The sequence below is a fragment of the Rhipicephalus sanguineus genome, chromosome 3 (genome assembly GCF_013339695.2).
Source record: "Rhipicephalus sanguineus isolate Rsan-2018 chromosome 3, BIME_Rsan_1.4, whole genome shotgun sequence".
Taxonomy (NCBI): Eukaryota; Metazoa; Arthropoda; class Arachnida; order Ixodida; family Ixodidae; genus Rhipicephalus; species Rhipicephalus sanguineus.
Window position 1 is genome coordinate 130,125,476 of NC_051178.1, and position 17,102 is coordinate 130,142,577.

Sequence of the window (17,102 nt, forward strand, 5' to 3'; positions counted from 1 at the left end):
AAGAAATGCAATTAGGATAGATAAGTGCCTTTTTAGCTCGATAGACGGCAGATCTAGAGATTATTACACAACACGTCAGTCGTATATGTTCTACTATACCTTCATACCCAACAAAAAACTAACCAATTTCACATTTTCCGGGTGTACAAGATCATCTTTCAACGACTGTATCATTTCTGCACACCCGCTTAGACGGCGCCAAGCTTGCGGTGGCAGCCACATTTCAATAATAACTAAATGAAAACAAATAAAACAATCTTTAACTTCCTTTTTTTTACTCTCATTCCTAGCGTTCTCAAACTTATCCAGTTCTAATTTGAGGTAACGCAAGGAGCAAACGAGCATCACCCAAGTGGTACACGAAAGGAAATTCGGTTTATTATGCAACCACAATATCCTGTTCGCACCCAAACATAATGGTACCCGCTAGCTGAAAAAAGAACTCGGAAAGCAGCATGCTGCTCCAATATCCCACCGGTACGGCAGCGCAAGAAACTAAACAAACAAACAAACAAATAAAAACACGATTCTCTTTATGCATCGTGGGCGCGTCTATAACGGCCAGACATTTGGCATGGCACGTCTAGAAAAACTGCCAATTCATTGCCAGTCGTCGCCGTCGAGATAACGCCGACAAACAGCGCTCTCTTTTCTGCGCACCGAGGTGAAGCGAGTCTCGGGGCGTGTGTACTGTTTCTTTTGATTCTATTTTATTTAGTGCCGCGTCACTGCATACGTCATGGCGGGACTTTTGAATTCTTTAAGGTCGATACGCCACGTGGTGTCGTTCACGCGAACTAGGCCGCTGGTGTCCAGAAAAGCTGCATATGTAATAACATATTTCGATTTAGTTCCAAGTTCGTTTGGAAACTGGACCAATAGCAATGTTGGGAACAGAAGTGGTTGGCTCTTTGGTTCGTTTATAGGGTTTAACGCCCCCAGACTATAGAGAGGCAGTAGTGTAGGGAGGGCTCCTGGTAATTTCGAACGCCTGGTGTTCCTTAATACGCACTGACATCGCACTGTACATGGGCCTCTAGCGTTTTAGCTCCATCGAAACACGACCGCCGCAGCCGGGATCGAACCTGCGTCTTTTCGGGTCAGCAGCCGAGTACTCAGTCACGGCCGCTACATAAAAAAAAACAGAGGCCGTGACTCAGTTCGACAAGGCTATCGTCCCAAATACAGCAAGATGCGTATTTCGATTAAGTTGCTCACCTGAAATGCACGCCTCACTGGCCTTTCCACAGCAGCGTATCGAAGCAAAGTGGCCGTGAAATTGCTGGCAGCTTCGCTACAGGGCTTGGTCATGTAGGGACTCCGCACGAACGTCTCAATCAAAACCTGCACAGTCGAAGTCTGAATGATCATACCATAAACACTTTTTTGTCACACCTCCACATCAAACATGTGCCTGATTTATAATGAACCGCTGATGATGACGCCGTGTACTGATGATGTGGAACAGGTGGTGATATGTGCAGATGAATATGAAGGTGGGTCATGCGATTTACCCTCATACCTGCTTCACATTTTGATGGCGTCGTTCCTGCGTTTTATTGTGCATTCATTATCGCGATATTTTTCTTTTTGATTCAGTTTTACTCGCTAGTATATTTTCTTCGCCAGTGTTCCGATGGCGCCTTCAGCTTGAGCTTCAAATTCGTTGTGTGTCTAACGTACTAAGCTTTTGAAAGTCCGCCGTACCAACGCGTCATCTTTTTTAACCGAGTAATGGCGCAAGACTTTGGACAAGCGAGGCAACAAACGAAATACAGCATCATGTACCAACCGGCTCAAGTTCACACTCTACACATGCCATCAGACTCAATTTGTAGGGTCTTAAGTCTAAAAACCACGATATGAGGCACGCCGTAGTGGAGGGCTCCGGAAATTTCGACCATCTGGTGTTCTTTAACGTGCACCGACATCGCGCAGTACACGGGCCTCTAGCCTTGTCGCCTCCGTCGAAATGCGACCACCGTAGCCGGAATCGAACCCGCGACCTTTGGGTCAGCAGCCGAACACCATAACTACTGTGCCACCGCGGCAGGCTTTATATATTCCGCGAACCATACAGGGCCACATATAATGTTTCAACCAGCAACTTCCCAATGTGTACTATCGCGCTCAGTATGAGCTACATCACGCGAACGCGTGGCCGAGCGCTCTGCCAGGCTGTACAGTGGCGCCGATTATGGCATATTTTCGAGTTATCGGGAGAGAGTGCGGCTGTCCCTGCGAGCGCGCATCGCCTCCACCGGCTTTCACCCTCACCCTCGTTTTGCTCTTTGTTGATATCGGCTTCGGAAATGATAACTTCGAGGATGAAAGCAATCAAGTGGGGGCGATGCGCGCTCGCAAGAGCAGCCAAATTCTCTCCCGAAAACTCGAAAATATGCCATCATCGGCGCCACTGTACCACCTTGCAGAGCGCTCGGCCACGCGCTCGCATGATGTAGTTCATACTGAGCGCGATAGTACATAGAACCAACTTCAATGGGATGGCAAATTGGGTGAGTTGGTAACTGTTCATTTTAACGTAAAGCGCGAATGGACAAGGGCGGAGCAAGAAAACAGGACGAGCGCTCACCGACAACTGAAAGGTTTATTGGGAAAAAAACTAATTTTGTTTCTGTCTGCACCGTAGCCACTCATCCTGATGTTAGCTGTTCACCTGACATGCGCACTCGGCGAAATATCACGTATAAGCCGTTTTTTCCAATAAACATTTCAGTTGTCAATAAGCGCTCATCCCGTTTTTTTTTCTTTTCTTTTTTTTTTTTTTTTTTTTGCTCCGTCCCTGCCCATTCGCGTTTTACGTTAAAATGAACAGGACAGATGCACGGTGCCTCAGCCTCAGTTAACTACCTCGGCGATGAGTCGGCCGAACGAGCCGTAGTTGACGGAGTTGGTGAGCGTCTGGCGGAAGACGGGCGGCTCCAGCACCGCCATGGGCACCAGCAGCGCGTGCAGCGACTCCACGTAGCGCAGCCTGGAGTCAAGAGGTCGCGCGAACAGGGGCAGCGACAGGTGGTCGATCCTGGAGCCAAGCGCTGCCAAGCGACGCTCCGCCATAGTGCTGGTCGTCTGAGCCAAGGAGCCAAACAAGGTGCGCCGAGCATCGGCCACCGGAACTGACTCGTACAGCGCGTCCACGACCTCCTGAAAGAACAAGCAGAGGGAGACCTTATCTGGCATGACCTACACGGAGCGATCTACATTAGGCACGCCTATATAGTTTAAAAGCATAAGCAAAAACATGCTACACTGACTAAACTAACTGTACTAACAGCCAGCCGAGAAAAAAAAAGTAAGGCTTCCAGCGCTGGGGCCGAATTCACAAAACGTCTCTTTCGTGAGTGTGTTTTCCCATTGATCATCTGGCTTCGCTAATGACATGTCCAGCATCGTGATTGACTGATATATTCTCTTACGAAAACTTTTAGCCCACGTCGTTTTTGCGAATATTGGTCCTCATTTTTTTGGCGCTTCAACTAATTTGTAGCGATTAACTGATTAATTTTATTCTTACCATTATTCTGTAGATGAGATGCTTTAGAGCACATTTTAAAGCATGTGTTTTATTATTTGTGATGCGCGAGCATTAATGTAGAATTTCATTTTAAACAAAAACCTGCGAAGTCTTTTTTGTTTGTAATTTTTCTACCACAGGAACCCACCACGTTGAGCGATCACTCACATCTATAAGAGCGTTGCAGTTGCAAATCATTGCACTTAGGTATACTGTCTTACACTTAACGAGTTTCATTCGGGCCGATCTCTTGGGGCACACCCACGCACGAACGAAGTGGCAGTGACTCACGTCTTCCATCGGCAGCAGAAAGATGACCTGGATGGTTCGCACACTCTCAGCCATTCGAAACCGACCCGATGCCTCCAACAGCTCTGCCATCTTGGACGCCACTTCATGGATAACCACGTTCGCTGCAGCGGATGTGCTAGTGTTGGCCGCTGTGTCCGAAGCGCGGGCATACGCCGAGGCGACGGCTAGGGGCATTTCGCGGTTGATCAAGTTCATGCAGTGCCCGGAGCGTGCGTCTAGCGCCTGGAAGAATTAAGTTTCACATACCTTAGCTGCTTGGGATCTGGAGGTTAGTTACTACGGTCTACATCTGCTGCGGTAGTTAAGCGGATACGGTGTTGCACTCCTAAGTAAGAAAGGGAAAGAGGAGACCAGTATTTATAAATTAGTCAACAAAATGTAAATCACCGGAAGCATTCGATTTGGATACATCTCGGTATCGGCAGCAAATTTCATATCAGCTCCTCCGTCAGAGAGCTATTAAGGAAATATTAATACATAAACAATAGCATCAGATTGAAAACATCGACAGCTAACATTTAGGGATAGCAGAGTACATTGACACATCCCTGGCTTCATTTGTTCGAACTCAGCCTCTTCCTGTCAAATTCGAGAGTTTCGACCTAAAACTTGAAACACCTGAAAAGTTTCACCTCTAAGATAATTCTCATGCGGGCAAGAACTGAGAAACGTTGTTTTTTTTACTGCTTTGTGAGTTCGTAAGCCACCTTCGAAAGTGGTACGGGTCGTCATATATATATATATATATATATATATATATATATATATATATATATATATATATATATATATATATATATATATATATATATATATATGCGTGTGTGTGTGTGTGTTTGACGAAATGTGTCCCATCATCTCAAAAAATCAGGAAAATGCAATATTTGCTCGGGGCTTTCAGAATTGCTTTTTCTGTAGCGGCAGAAATCTCAAGGTAGTTAAGGACATCATTTAGGACAGTAATTAAGAAAGTTACATTAATTAACTTTTTAATTAGTGGAGTTAGGTGATTGTGTCAAATAGGAGAATTGAAGTTCTTCATGCGAGGAACAAATCCGAGCTTTGAGATTTCGAAAACGCGTCCTCTAGTAATTGTTGTGTCGTAATAAAATTCAACGAAATGCAACGGCTTTCAACAGCGAAAGCCATCGAATTCGGTTGAATTTCATTACTTCGTAATTATTACTAGAGGCCGCTTTTTCGAAATCTCAATGTTGGGATGGGTTTCTGGCACGAAAAACTTCAATTACCCAATTTGACACAGTCACCTAACTTCACTAAATAAAAAGTTAATTAATTTAACTTTTTTAAATACTTTCTCAAGTCATCTCTCTAACCATCTTAAGATGCCTAGCGCTACAGAAAAAGTCATTCACTCATTTTGGACGTCTCAGAAGAATACGGCAGTTGCGTTCTTCCATGTTTCTGTTTAGGTTTCGCCATTGAATTTGGTTGAATTTCATTACTTCGTAATTATTACTAGATGCCACTTTTTCGAAATCTCAAAGTTGGGTTGGGTTTCTGGCATGAAGAACTTCAATTCTCCCATGTGACACAACCACCTAACTCTACTAATTAAACACGTAATTTAACTTTTTATTTACAGTCCCAAATAATTTCTTTAACCATCCTAAAAATCCCTGCCACTACAGAAAAACCAGTTGTGAAGGCAGCAATCAAATATCGCATTTTCGTGATTTTTTTAGAAGGTTGGACACATTTCTTGAAACACCCTATATATATACATACACACACACAATTTTTTCGTGAGATGCAGTTTAAACGGTTCACTCGCACCGGTCGTTAGACAACCTGGTTGCAAAGCGACCGCTCATAAATAGTGAAAAATAGTCGCTTTGGCCTAAATGCTTCTGCCTTAGTCAACTTCTCAGTCACGAAACTATAATAATCTCAATCTCTGTAAGCCAATCAGATGCGCACTAACCAGATGCGCAGTCTGGGCTTTATCAGGTTGGGTGATGAAGCGAGTAGATGTGAACGGCATCCCAATCGCGAGTCATTTTGGCGCGGCGACGGGCGGGTCGCGCTTACCAGTGTGAACATCGGTCGCTTTGCGTCATTTCTTGGTAGCCGGCCACAACGGTCGCGCTAAAGTCCTTAGGTTTTCTCTTCTCTGTGAAAAATCGAGGGAATTTAGGTCAAGCGACCTTTTCAAGTCACCGTTGAGGGTGGGTCTTAATTCGGCTGATCACAGTTCGAGCAGAGTTACACCCATTGTCTTGTGACGGGAAGGACAGGCTTACCTCTACCTCATCGGGCGAAGAGTTCACGCTAAGAGGCGCCAGCTTCCGCAGCACGAGCCATGCAGCGGTCACTGCAGCATCGTCGGTCATTTTGAGCACGAAGTACTCGAGCGCCGTCAGCAGTGTCGATGTCGCCACCGAAGGCGTCACCTGTCGGCCGGCCACCCGTGACGTCACCTGACGCCACGTCTCCGCACTTATGTGAGTACCGGACCAGAGGCTGCGAGCAAATAGCTTATAAGTCGTTTATCACAAGTTCTTATGCTACATCCACATGCAGTAAAGGCTCTCCTGGATATTTATACGAAATAGAAATAACCATCATGAAACAGAAGGGTTGTCGCGCCACGGTAGTTGCGCTGGAGAGATCATGAAGGTTATTATTATTATTATTATTATTATTATTATTATTATTATTATTATTATTATTATTATTATTATTATTATTATTATTATTATTATTATTATTATTATTATTATTATTATTATTATTATGTTGATGATGATGATGAGGACGCACTGATTTAAGCGACCTGGTTCAGGCCAACGTGGTTCAGGCACACGTCAAATCACACAACACAATCGAGAGTGAAAGACAAATAAACTATCAAGAGCACAGCGGAAAACAGTGGCCCATTCATCAACGTAGCTTCTAAATTGAGCCTTGTTGCGCGAAGATCTTAGTGTCACGGCAACGACATCAATAAAGCTCAAGCGTAGACAGCCAGCCCAGTTGGTGCGGTCTTTATAAACCGATAAAGCAGAAGGTGGCGGCGGTGACGTAGTCTCACCTGGTGTTCGAGATGAGCGCGCTGAGCAAACGATCTGCACTAGCGACGCTTCTGACGACACTTGAAGCCTGCGGTCGACCTCCGGGCCACCGAAACGCGGCCACCACAGTGATTAGCGCCTCGTTGTACGTCTCCAAGCGATGCAGTTCGTTTCGGGCGTCGAGCCACTCGGACAGTTCGTCACTGATTCCCACTGTCAGCACCAACACGCCATGAGGCTGGGCAGTAACGAATGAAAAAGAGCAAGGATCTCGTAGGCGTGAGCAAGTTGGATAGTAAGCGTGTAGCCTGAATCACACTTGTATAGAGCGGCCACTAGGCCGCCTCGGCCACCGTTTCTTTTTCTTTTTTTTTTTTTGCGAAAGATATAGTCATACGACATGCTATGTCCTTGTGCTATAATTCAAGCATGAATGGAAGCTTGTAGCTAACACGAGGAAGCCTGTCAGAAGATGATAAAATAATCTGGAAGGTTCCCAGACATTCGGGCGCGGTTTGCGCAAGCCAGTGCTTATACGTGTAGCGGACCGTTTACATAAAAGCAGCAAAAAAAGCGCGCATGGAAATATACGGTTTATATACGCTCCTCGTATTGTATATATATATTCGATGGTTATGCCTCAATCAACAAACTGTAAACACTTTTTTTTTTTTTGCAATGAACAACCGTTTCCGGGACGACGGCGAACATGGTGGTTCTTCTTAGGCCCAGCATAGACAAACTAAACTATACGAGGTGGCGTTATATTCAGAACACACGAGTGCGGGAAAACGCAAGCACTGATAAATTACACCAAGTCTCGAAACTTATGCATGTGGCAGCTGAAAGCTATGGGCCTCGGGCGCCGCAGGAACGCGAAGTAAATGTCTACGGCCAAAAAATTTCCTGTCCAAAAAAGATTGTGCACAAGGCGTACAATGCAGATGAGCCAGACAACCAAAACCAGTAATATTTGGGTGGTTTGCGCGTCGTAACATGATACGGTCGCCATGAGGAAAGGCGTGCACTACGGAGCGATGCCAAAACGTCACTGCGTCAGCCTTACATTGCAGGCAGGAGCGTAGCCAGGGGGGATTGGCATATCGGGCACGTGCCCCTCCCGAAATTTCTTTCCGCCACGGTACATGCAGAGCACAAAATGACACTCGACCACACTTGCCTGCGCAGTCCCCGCTTCAAATCAAGAACTTGCCCCTACCGAAAAACTTTCCTGGCTATGCCACTGATCGCAGGCTTAATAGACGAAGGGCCATTGCTGGTTACAGTCCGTGTGTAGCTCTTCTACTTAACAGAGAACTTATCGGTATTTCTTTGAAAGAGAGAGGGCGAAGGGGAGAGAGATCCTAACCGGTGTACGGAAAGCTGGCTCTTCTGTAAGAACAGACTTCGTGGGGAGAAGCCTAATTCTCTCACGGCGTTCGTTGAACGCGATTTTACACTACGTCGGAAGTACGGTCAGTTCGTAATAGTACAATCATACAAACCTTGTAGCCTTGTGTTGACTCACTCTTTTATGCCCAGATTGTTGATATCTGATACGATGCGCGCGATAACTGTCTTAAGACACTAGCCTAGTGACAAGGCAGAAGTACAGGAAAAGATGGACGCTTGAAGAGATTAAAAATCCTTGACGTTTCGGCAAGTGGTTTCGTCTTAAGCGACGGTTTGACAGTGTCTCAGTAACAGCCTAGCGACAGTTGTTTTGAGATCTACCTACTCATAGTCCGCCGATGCTGAGGTAAGAAGAGTAGTATGAGGTTCTTTTGTTTGTTTGTTTGTTTTTTTTGCTCGTGTCGTGCATTCTCCCGTGTCCTAATATTTAATGCGCTGCGTGACCAGGTTATAAACCTCAAACCAAGTTTTAAACCTTCTACTAACACGAAAACTATTCTACGCCTTCCGCTGCTAGCAGCCCGCAGAAAAACTATCTCGTCTCAGTCTTTTCCAGGAAATCTACTGCCACAACTCATACTTACGTTCTATCATTATTCAACCGCCACCTCACATTTCATCACGCATTACCCATCGCTAAGAAGTAAACGTTCAGAACTGCAACACCGTTGGGTTTTCGTATTCACATATCCCCTAAACGAGCAAATACTGGAATAACCTACCCGCATCCCTTACAAGTATACGTGACACCGATTAAAATAGCACTTCAGAGTTTCACTTCATAATTATTCAGACTGACAGTGTATAATAGCTGTTGCTATGACCTATAGTCAAGTTGTGCCTTTTGTTATTCTTTATTTTAATTTGTATAACATGTCACCATAAGTTATGCCATACATATCTTTGTTACGCTGTCATGTTTTTGTTGTACAGTTTTTACCTTTTTACGTATGTCTGCAGCCTTTTTTTTTTTTCGCTGCTATACGTTTAATGAGCTACCTTTCTAACAATTCCGGGACAATTCGCTATTTTTCTTTTCACTAATTATTTTACTTCCACACGTTTTGCCTTTGCCGTTTTCACTAATAACTTCTTTAAATGTTTTATTGTGTTGTATCTATAATAAAGTTTATCTTTTATGCACCAATGTTTGCCTGTCCCCTCTTCAATGTAATTGTGTATCGCGCTCAGCTTGGCGACTTACCTCATCGCCGCCGAACTACACGCCTTTCCCTACTTCAAAAACTTTATCATCACCCACACTTTCACCGCATCTTCGAAACACCAACAACTCTCTTTCCACGCATCTACAGACCATATCTTCAAGACAAAACGTATAACTTGTTGCTCAGCTCATTATGCTAGCTCCTTCATTCCTTGAACAATAGTTGCGTGGAATAACCTGCCATCCCACATTCAAGGTATATTAAATAAGAAAAAAACTCACAGGGTACCTTATGCATTTGCCTAAGAATACTCGAAGGCGAAGGCCGTCTTCTTTTTTTTTCTTCGCAACCCTCCAAAAGCTTTCTGCCCCTAACGTGGTTTTGCACTGCCTCCGTGATCGGCCAGTCTTTGATCAAGCGACGATGTCATGTGGGTGTGACGTCATAGTGACGTCACAATTTTGGTTATCTGTAACGTAATCATCACGTCATGATGTTTTGCATCACTCGTGTGGCCGCCTACACCGCGGGACGCCGACGCCGACGCTGGCGGCCAATTTTCGTGTTTTATGAGGCGTCTAAGGCTTTCGCCTTTATAAAATAAACATACAAGTGTTACTTTTATTGAAAACGCCACCCAAGTGAGGCGGGACATGTATCAATCTAACTGCCTACCACAAAGTGACTAAGAAACAAAGGATGGGGCTTCGCCTTAATGACCTACCTTCCGCTCCGTCTCCACCTGGCAACGGAACAGCGTGTGCAGGCGCCATCGCAGCGAAAGCGCGATCAGCTTGAAGAGCAGGGCCTCGGCCTCGGTTCGGGTGGGCGCCGGCGTCTCCTCGACGAATCCCGGAGGCAGAGGGTCCGGCGGCCATCCCAAGCCCAGCTGACGGAGCAGGGCCGATAACTTGGGTGCCGCGTCGTCCTCTAACGAAGGAAGGCGCACGCAGAGCTGAAACAGCGAGGCCGCCTTCTGCACGGCCGTCAGGTTGACCCCGTTGTCTTCGACGGCCGGAACGAGCGTCTGCGCCAGCTGCCGGCCGGCCTCAGCCAGGGCCCTGGGCGACCACGAAACGCATTGACGTACCTTGTCAAAATAAAAAACGGTGGTGGCGAGGCTTCAGCGGAGTGTATTACTTCGAATTTCGAGTGACACTTGGTAGCAGAGGAAATCCAAGAAATTCAGAGACGCTTGAGCCTCGCCTTTAAGAGTAGAACGCGATAGCGATATCCTGCCCCTAGAGCGTACATCGACCACTTAGTGCATACTTCTTATGGTATGTTGTTACTCGAGAAGTTCGGATTGTTCATTACTGCAATGTAATGGACAAAGTACAAAGTGGTCGCATAGCCGAGCACGCCTAGCTTTGGTGTCTGCCTTCTCTGCCTCCGTCTTGCGTGGCCGCCCTCGTTGTCGTGCGCCACTTGACACTGATGCCCCACAAAAACTCGCCGATGAGGAACATACCGCAGTGTGGTTGGCGCTTGTAGACGACACAGAATCCATCACAAGCATGTCAAGAGCCCGGTGGCGTGAGAGAACGTGTGTGCGCGTGACATTTTTGTTGTTCGAAGTATCAGTGCAACCACTACGTGTGTGTAACAGAATGCGCGCACTAAGGTGTGTGCCTTATGTAGTAGGCAGCATGCTTTAATAAAACAGGAGCAATTATGCGCGAGAAACTTTTTCGAAGTTGCGATGCACCCACAACACGTGGTCTTAAGGGAATATGCGCAGTAATGTGCGTGCCTTTTGTAATGGGCGGCTGGCTTTAAACCACCAGGTCATTATGATGTTGACATGGTGTGACGCCCGACGGCAATGTACGTACTACGCAATATTACTGCGATATTACATCTCGTACTGTGACATCTGTATACAGGACGAGTATGTTTGTGAAGCATGAAAGTTACTTTCTGTGCAGTTCCAAGCAGAGGCGTGGCTGTGTGGTAGAACGCCTACTTGCCACGCAGACGGCCCGAGTTCGATTCTCACTCGGACCCAACGTTTTCATTATTTATTGTACTTGCAGCTTCCTAGATTTTTCGGTCACGGACAAGATAATGATTCTTCGCTCACAACCATCGACGCCGACACCGACGCCGACACCGGAATTTCTGCGAAACGAGCTCTCTAACGCTATCGCGTTAATAAGGCAGAAATTCAGGGGAATATGGAAGCTTGAAGAGATGAAAATTTCTCGAACACGGGTGTGTCGCCGGTGCCAACGTTTCGACGAGAGGTCTTGTCTCATTCAAGGCTGAAACCGTCTACCTTATCGCGTGTACGTGTATGCCTCGGGCGAGAGGGTACGAAGCATACACATACACGCTCTAAGGTGGGCAGTTGCAGCCTTGAAGAAGACAAGACCAGTTGTCGGAACGTTGGCACCGGCGACACACCCGTGTTCGAGAATTTTAACAGCGTAGCTGTTTAAGCTCGGAGAAGCCCCGTTAGTCGCGAACAGAAATTAGCATCATCATCATGAACCGGCACGCGCTCTCTTCGCCCTCTTCTGCTCCGCTCCCAGAATACGTGCGCCGATTTGTCCGGCGTGGGATGCAACAACACCGATGGGCGACAGAGCGAGTTCAGAAAGAAAGAAAGAAATTCTCGGCGAAAAAAATTTCTTGGAGAAGCGGGATTCCAATCCGCGTACCCACGATCCGAAGGCGAGCGTCGTAACCACTCGGCTATCCGGGTACGCTAGCAGAGTATAGCATTTTATTAAAGTTTGCAGTGCTTTGCAGATAAATAAATGAGAGACCCGCTGGGGTAGTGAGGGGAAGGAGGAGAGACGTGAGAGTGAAAAGGACGGAAAAGAGGAGGGGAGAGGGTGAATCATAGCGTAGCCGTGTATAGCACAGTATAGCAACGTGTAGGAAAGGGAAGTGAGGGTGAGGAGGAGGGAACCGAGGAGAGGAACGACACCAGCTCCGCTTTTCCCTCAGTCTTCGCATCACTAGTGCGTAGCTGCCCCTATTTTTCATCTCTTAGTAACAAAAGCAACGACAAAACAGCAGTGCACATAAAAAGTGGCCTTTTTTCTTTTTGTCCCATAGCACCAGCTAGCCAGAACACATACAAGTGGGCCTAATAGTTCATCTGTCAAACTGTGCCAACCAAACGGAAAAGTGCGACTCGCGACGTAAGAGTTAGAAGCGAATGAATTTCCCTGACGTGTTGTATGTGTTTCCGCGCACGGAAGCGCATTTCAACGATCTTGTTCCCCCATACTGGTGCCCATCGACGAAGCCACGCGGGGAGTTCTCGGCGAAACAGTCCCGCAGTAAGCACGGACATGCGTATGGTCGTACAGTGACGGTCGGCGCTATTTGCATACGTGTTATGCAAAAAAGCCGAACGCAAGAAATGCGAGAGCCGTGCAGAGAAGGCAAGCGTCAGGGGACGCGAGGCGCTTGAGCGTCTCCACAGGCCACTGTTTATGATTTAAGGGCAGTTGAACCCGCATATATCGAACTCGCTAGAAAACGGGAATTAGTTCGATATATTATATGATTCGACATAAAACGTTTAAATAAATTTCCGCTCTTTTGACGCGAATTATGGTGCGCGAGTTGGCTTCACGAAACTGCCTCGCGATAATGCAAGAAAGGCAGCTTATGACAGCACACGGGTTTTATTTTAGTTCTTTTTAGGCGATTTGTAGTTGGCGTTGGGGTTATATGTAGCGGCGGGTTGTAGGCGAAAAAATGCGGTATCAATATGGCCCCCCTAATCACGCCGCTCACATTCCAAAATGCATGCGGGAAAGTATCCTTCCGTGAGAAAAAGCCAACTTCTTGTGAGGGAAAGCCAACTTCATGGGGCGTTTCACACTGCCCTATGTTCGATACATCAAGTGTTCCAGCTATTTTCGTTTGATGTAGCTTCAAATTTCCTATGCGTTGACGTTAAAGCAATGTCGTATTCTAAAATAAATCGGTATAAAGGATAATTCGATTTACCCGAGTTCGATGTCGTCGGGTTCGACTGTATAGCGTGGAACTTGCCCCATTCCAGATACTCAGCTAGCTAATAACAGCATCAACAACTAACTCAAAAGATTAGTTTTGTTGTTGTTGTTGTTGTTGTTGTTGTTGTTGTTGTTGTTGTTGTTGTTGTTGTTGTTGTTGTTGTTGTTGTTGTTGTTGTTGTTGTTGTTGTTGTTGTTGTTGTTGTTGTTGTTGTTGTTGTTGTTGTTGTTGTTGTGTTGTTTCCTCGTGGTTCGGTCCGCCCAGTAAAGCGTCTTAAGCCCTACTGCGTTCTATAATGCCATCGCGTTGCACGCATGCTCACCTTGACTGCATGTCTTGGAACACGTGGCTTGAATCAAAGGTACCACAAACGAAGCCCTCGAAGTCTGCGCAAGGGTCCGCAGTGCGATTCATGGCGCGGCGATAGGCCTCGGACAGTAATCGCTGATCCCGCTTCCAGGCGAGGGACTTCATAAGCAGGTCGTGAGTCAGAGACCCTTCGTTGCCGATGTCTGAGATAATCCAGGAAAAAAACAAATCAAAATGGACGCCGAACTATACGGATCACAGGCGTACACGTCCAACGCAACCCGTCTCAATAAAACTTCCGCGACTCGTTTAGTAATTAATGAACATAAGAGCGTTTACGTCTACTCTTGATGCCCGTTCAGTTAAGGCGCACAATAGCCCAATTAACGTTTTTTATTCGCTCGATCGTTAACAATTTAAGTCGTTCTTTATTACGTGTAAATCTTATCACACGTAAAACACTCGCTAAATACAGCTACATCTGGTGCCTAATTTTACCACAAGATATGCTTAGGTATTGTTACTTCCTGTAACCTGAACATACCGAGGATTTCCCAAAAGCATTACATAAGTTATTATGCTGTTATCAGTCGTAATTCTATGAAACAGCACACGCGAAAGTGTCCTTTCCCACACTCTATATTTGTAGTGACGCATTTGACGTTCTCTTTCGCTTTGCCCTTCGTTCTTTAACTTATTAAAGTTTGCAGTGCTTTGCAGATAAATAAATGAGAGACCCGCTGGGGTAGCTTAGAAGGTAAGGTGGTGCCGCGCTGCTAAACTTGAGGAAATGGGTTGGATTCCCGTCCACGGCTACCGCATTTCCATGGGGGCCAATTAAAAAAAAAAGAAAAAAGACGTGACTAAGGTGCGTGTTCAGACATCCCAGGCGGTCAAAATTGTTCCGAGGTTCTCGACTATGGCGTGCCTCAATCATATCGTGGCCTGGGCGCGTGAAACCTCACGCGTAATCGCGGACAACTTTTCTTGGCAATGCAGAGAACGCTATACCTGGGCCGAGATTCAGCACACGTGCTCCTACGCGACCTAGTCCGGTTTGGCGCGCATTTCGTACAGCTGTGGAAAGTGATGGCTGCGCTAAAGTCCCTAGATTTTTCTATGGACTTTCGGCTGCACGTCACCTGCGTTGCACAGCATTTGCTTTTGTCTTCCTAGACGGCCATTTGCGGGTAAATTTTGTCACAATTTTCTGAGGCGAGTAGACGGAAGAGCCCGAAGGAGACTAACGCTCGCCAGTAGACACAGACGCGCCATTTAGTGTCTGAGGAACACATAGAAAGCGCAACTTCTCACGCGTGCGGAAACGCGAAATGACAACTTATGAAGTATAACCAATATAGATATGCCACCGGTGTGCGTTATGTCCTGTCTCAAAGTCCTTCCTGTGGAAAATAAAGGAGTTTTCATTATTATTATTATTATTATTATTATTATTATTATTATTATTATTATTATTATTATTATTATTATTATTATTATTATTATTATTATTATTATTATTATTATTATTATTATTATTATTTCTCATGTAGAAAAGACGTATGCATTTGCGGGACTACATTCACTAGCGGTAGCACTCGCGACATTCGGCTCTATAGCCTTCGCTACAGTTCACTTTTAGTTGACTGTAGCGAAGGCTACGGAGTCAAATTGCGCGAATGAAGCGAAGGTACAGTGACCTTTTAATTCACTCTACCTTCGCTTCATAGCTAAGAAACATGCTACGAAAACTTGCGTTATACGCTTTCCATACCTTTGAACATGAAGCCGAGTAGCATTATCATCGCGGTTCCCAGGCAAACGATGATGAGAAGCACGGCAGCCTGCAAGCGCGGGTTGTCCGCCACGTCGTGACTCTGACTGAATGGCGAGTGCACGCTGACGTCATTGGTCGGTGCTAACGCGGCCATTCTACCTGGCCGCCGTCACCCCGGGGGACGCTCTTCCCGATTCTACTGCATCGGATTCACCGCCGAAGAATAGGCACGGGCGGTGACGTCGGCAAACGAAGCACTCGCAGGCCGTAAAGTCTTGAACTGGCGCTTCGATGATCAGGCCGAGTCGTCCGCGCTCTCACGAGTCACGAGAACAACCCGCGTGGAACGCGCCGCTGCTATTGCTTGTGAAAGCTTCCTACCTCTGGGGATCTCAATAAAAAAAATTAAAAAGCAGCGAAAACAATAGCAGAACTATAGGATTAGCTGTAATTGCTGCAGTAATTTAGTCATTTGGCGGCACTACATTGCTTATAGAAGCAGGGATGTCTGCTCTGCTGTCTTCGGTTACATAAATGAAACAAAAGGATTACCATGTTAGTCTATTTCCATCTCCTCATATTCGTGGTTCCAAATCCTTCATTATCTCCGTCATAAGTCCCATGCGTTAGCCTGACCGCTTGCTCTTTAAGCGCGTTTTCATTTATTCGTTGTTTTATTCTTAGTCTAAATTTACAGTTTCCTTTAGCTGCATGGGTCTTAACCTTAAGCATCCTGCAGTCCGGTTCTTGGCCTATCCCCCTTTGTGGGGGAGCGCCATCAGGAAGAGGACATCATCATCAGCATCATAAATAGCCCCCGTGGCCTCGCATTCTAACTACAACATACCATTTCTCTAATACCTCGAATTGTACCCAAATAGCTAACAAAATAACGAAGTGACGCTGGTCGTGTCACCAGTTAGGCGATAATGTAACCCCCTCCTTCTTTTGTATACAGTGCCGTCAAACGGGAACAATAGATCACCTTCTGCTTGCTTGCGGGACATTTTCCACAATGAGAGCGCTTCACAAGTTACATATATATGAGCAAGCTTGGCCTTAGTATTAATGCGCACGTTCTGCTTCCCTTTGGTGTTACGTCGCCTGCTACCGGATGTTATTGATGATTCCTTTTTTGATGTTTGCAGTTGCTGAAATACTTCATTTTTGACTCCCATTGTATGCCATCTTTAAAAAGTAAATCACTTTTGTCACTTTTCAATTTAACCTACTTAGCAATGACTCAGAAAGCAATCATATTTGACAACGCTTGCTTTCTGTCGACTGCAGGTCGCCCCCCTCATTCTTTTCCGTGCTTTTTTTTTACCACCTGGGGTTCTTTGACATGCACTGATGTTGCACAGTACACAGGCCTCTAGCATTTCGCCTCCATCGAAATACGACCGCCGCGGCCGGGTTCGAAGCCACGACTCTCGGGTCAGCAGCCGAGCACCGTAACCACAGGGCCATCGCAGTGGCATATTTCACTGCACCATCCACTTCAAGTTGCGCGCACACTTTCTCGGACCAGCACTTTTCAGGCATGCTTTTTCATTCCTGAAGTGAGAGACTGT

General features: G+C 46.1%; 1 protein-coding gene across 1 annotated transcript in view; it reads right to left on the minus strand.

The window, feature by feature from the left end:
• Positions 1–15,682, minus strand: part of LOC119385844 (neprilysin-1) — a 23,757-nt gene extending 8,075 nt beyond the window's left edge. The window contains exons 1-8 of the mRNA XM_037653217.1: positions 15,526–15,682; positions 13,765–13,954; positions 10,186–10,522; positions 6,903–7,120; positions 6,112–6,331; positions 3,827–4,069; positions 2,872–3,165; positions 1,219–1,344 (exon numbers count right to left, since the gene is read on the minus strand). Of these exons, the coding sequence (XP_037509145.1) occupies positions 1,219–1,344; positions 2,872–3,165; positions 3,827–4,069; positions 6,112–6,331; positions 6,903–7,120; positions 10,186–10,522; positions 13,765–13,954; positions 15,526–15,682 (1,785 nt within the window). The remainder of the gene's footprint in view (positions 1–1,218; positions 1,345–2,871; positions 3,166–3,826; positions 4,070–6,111; positions 6,332–6,902; positions 7,121–10,185; positions 10,523–13,764; positions 13,955–15,525) is intronic.
• Between the last annotated feature and the right edge of the window lie 1,420 nt (positions 15,683–17,102).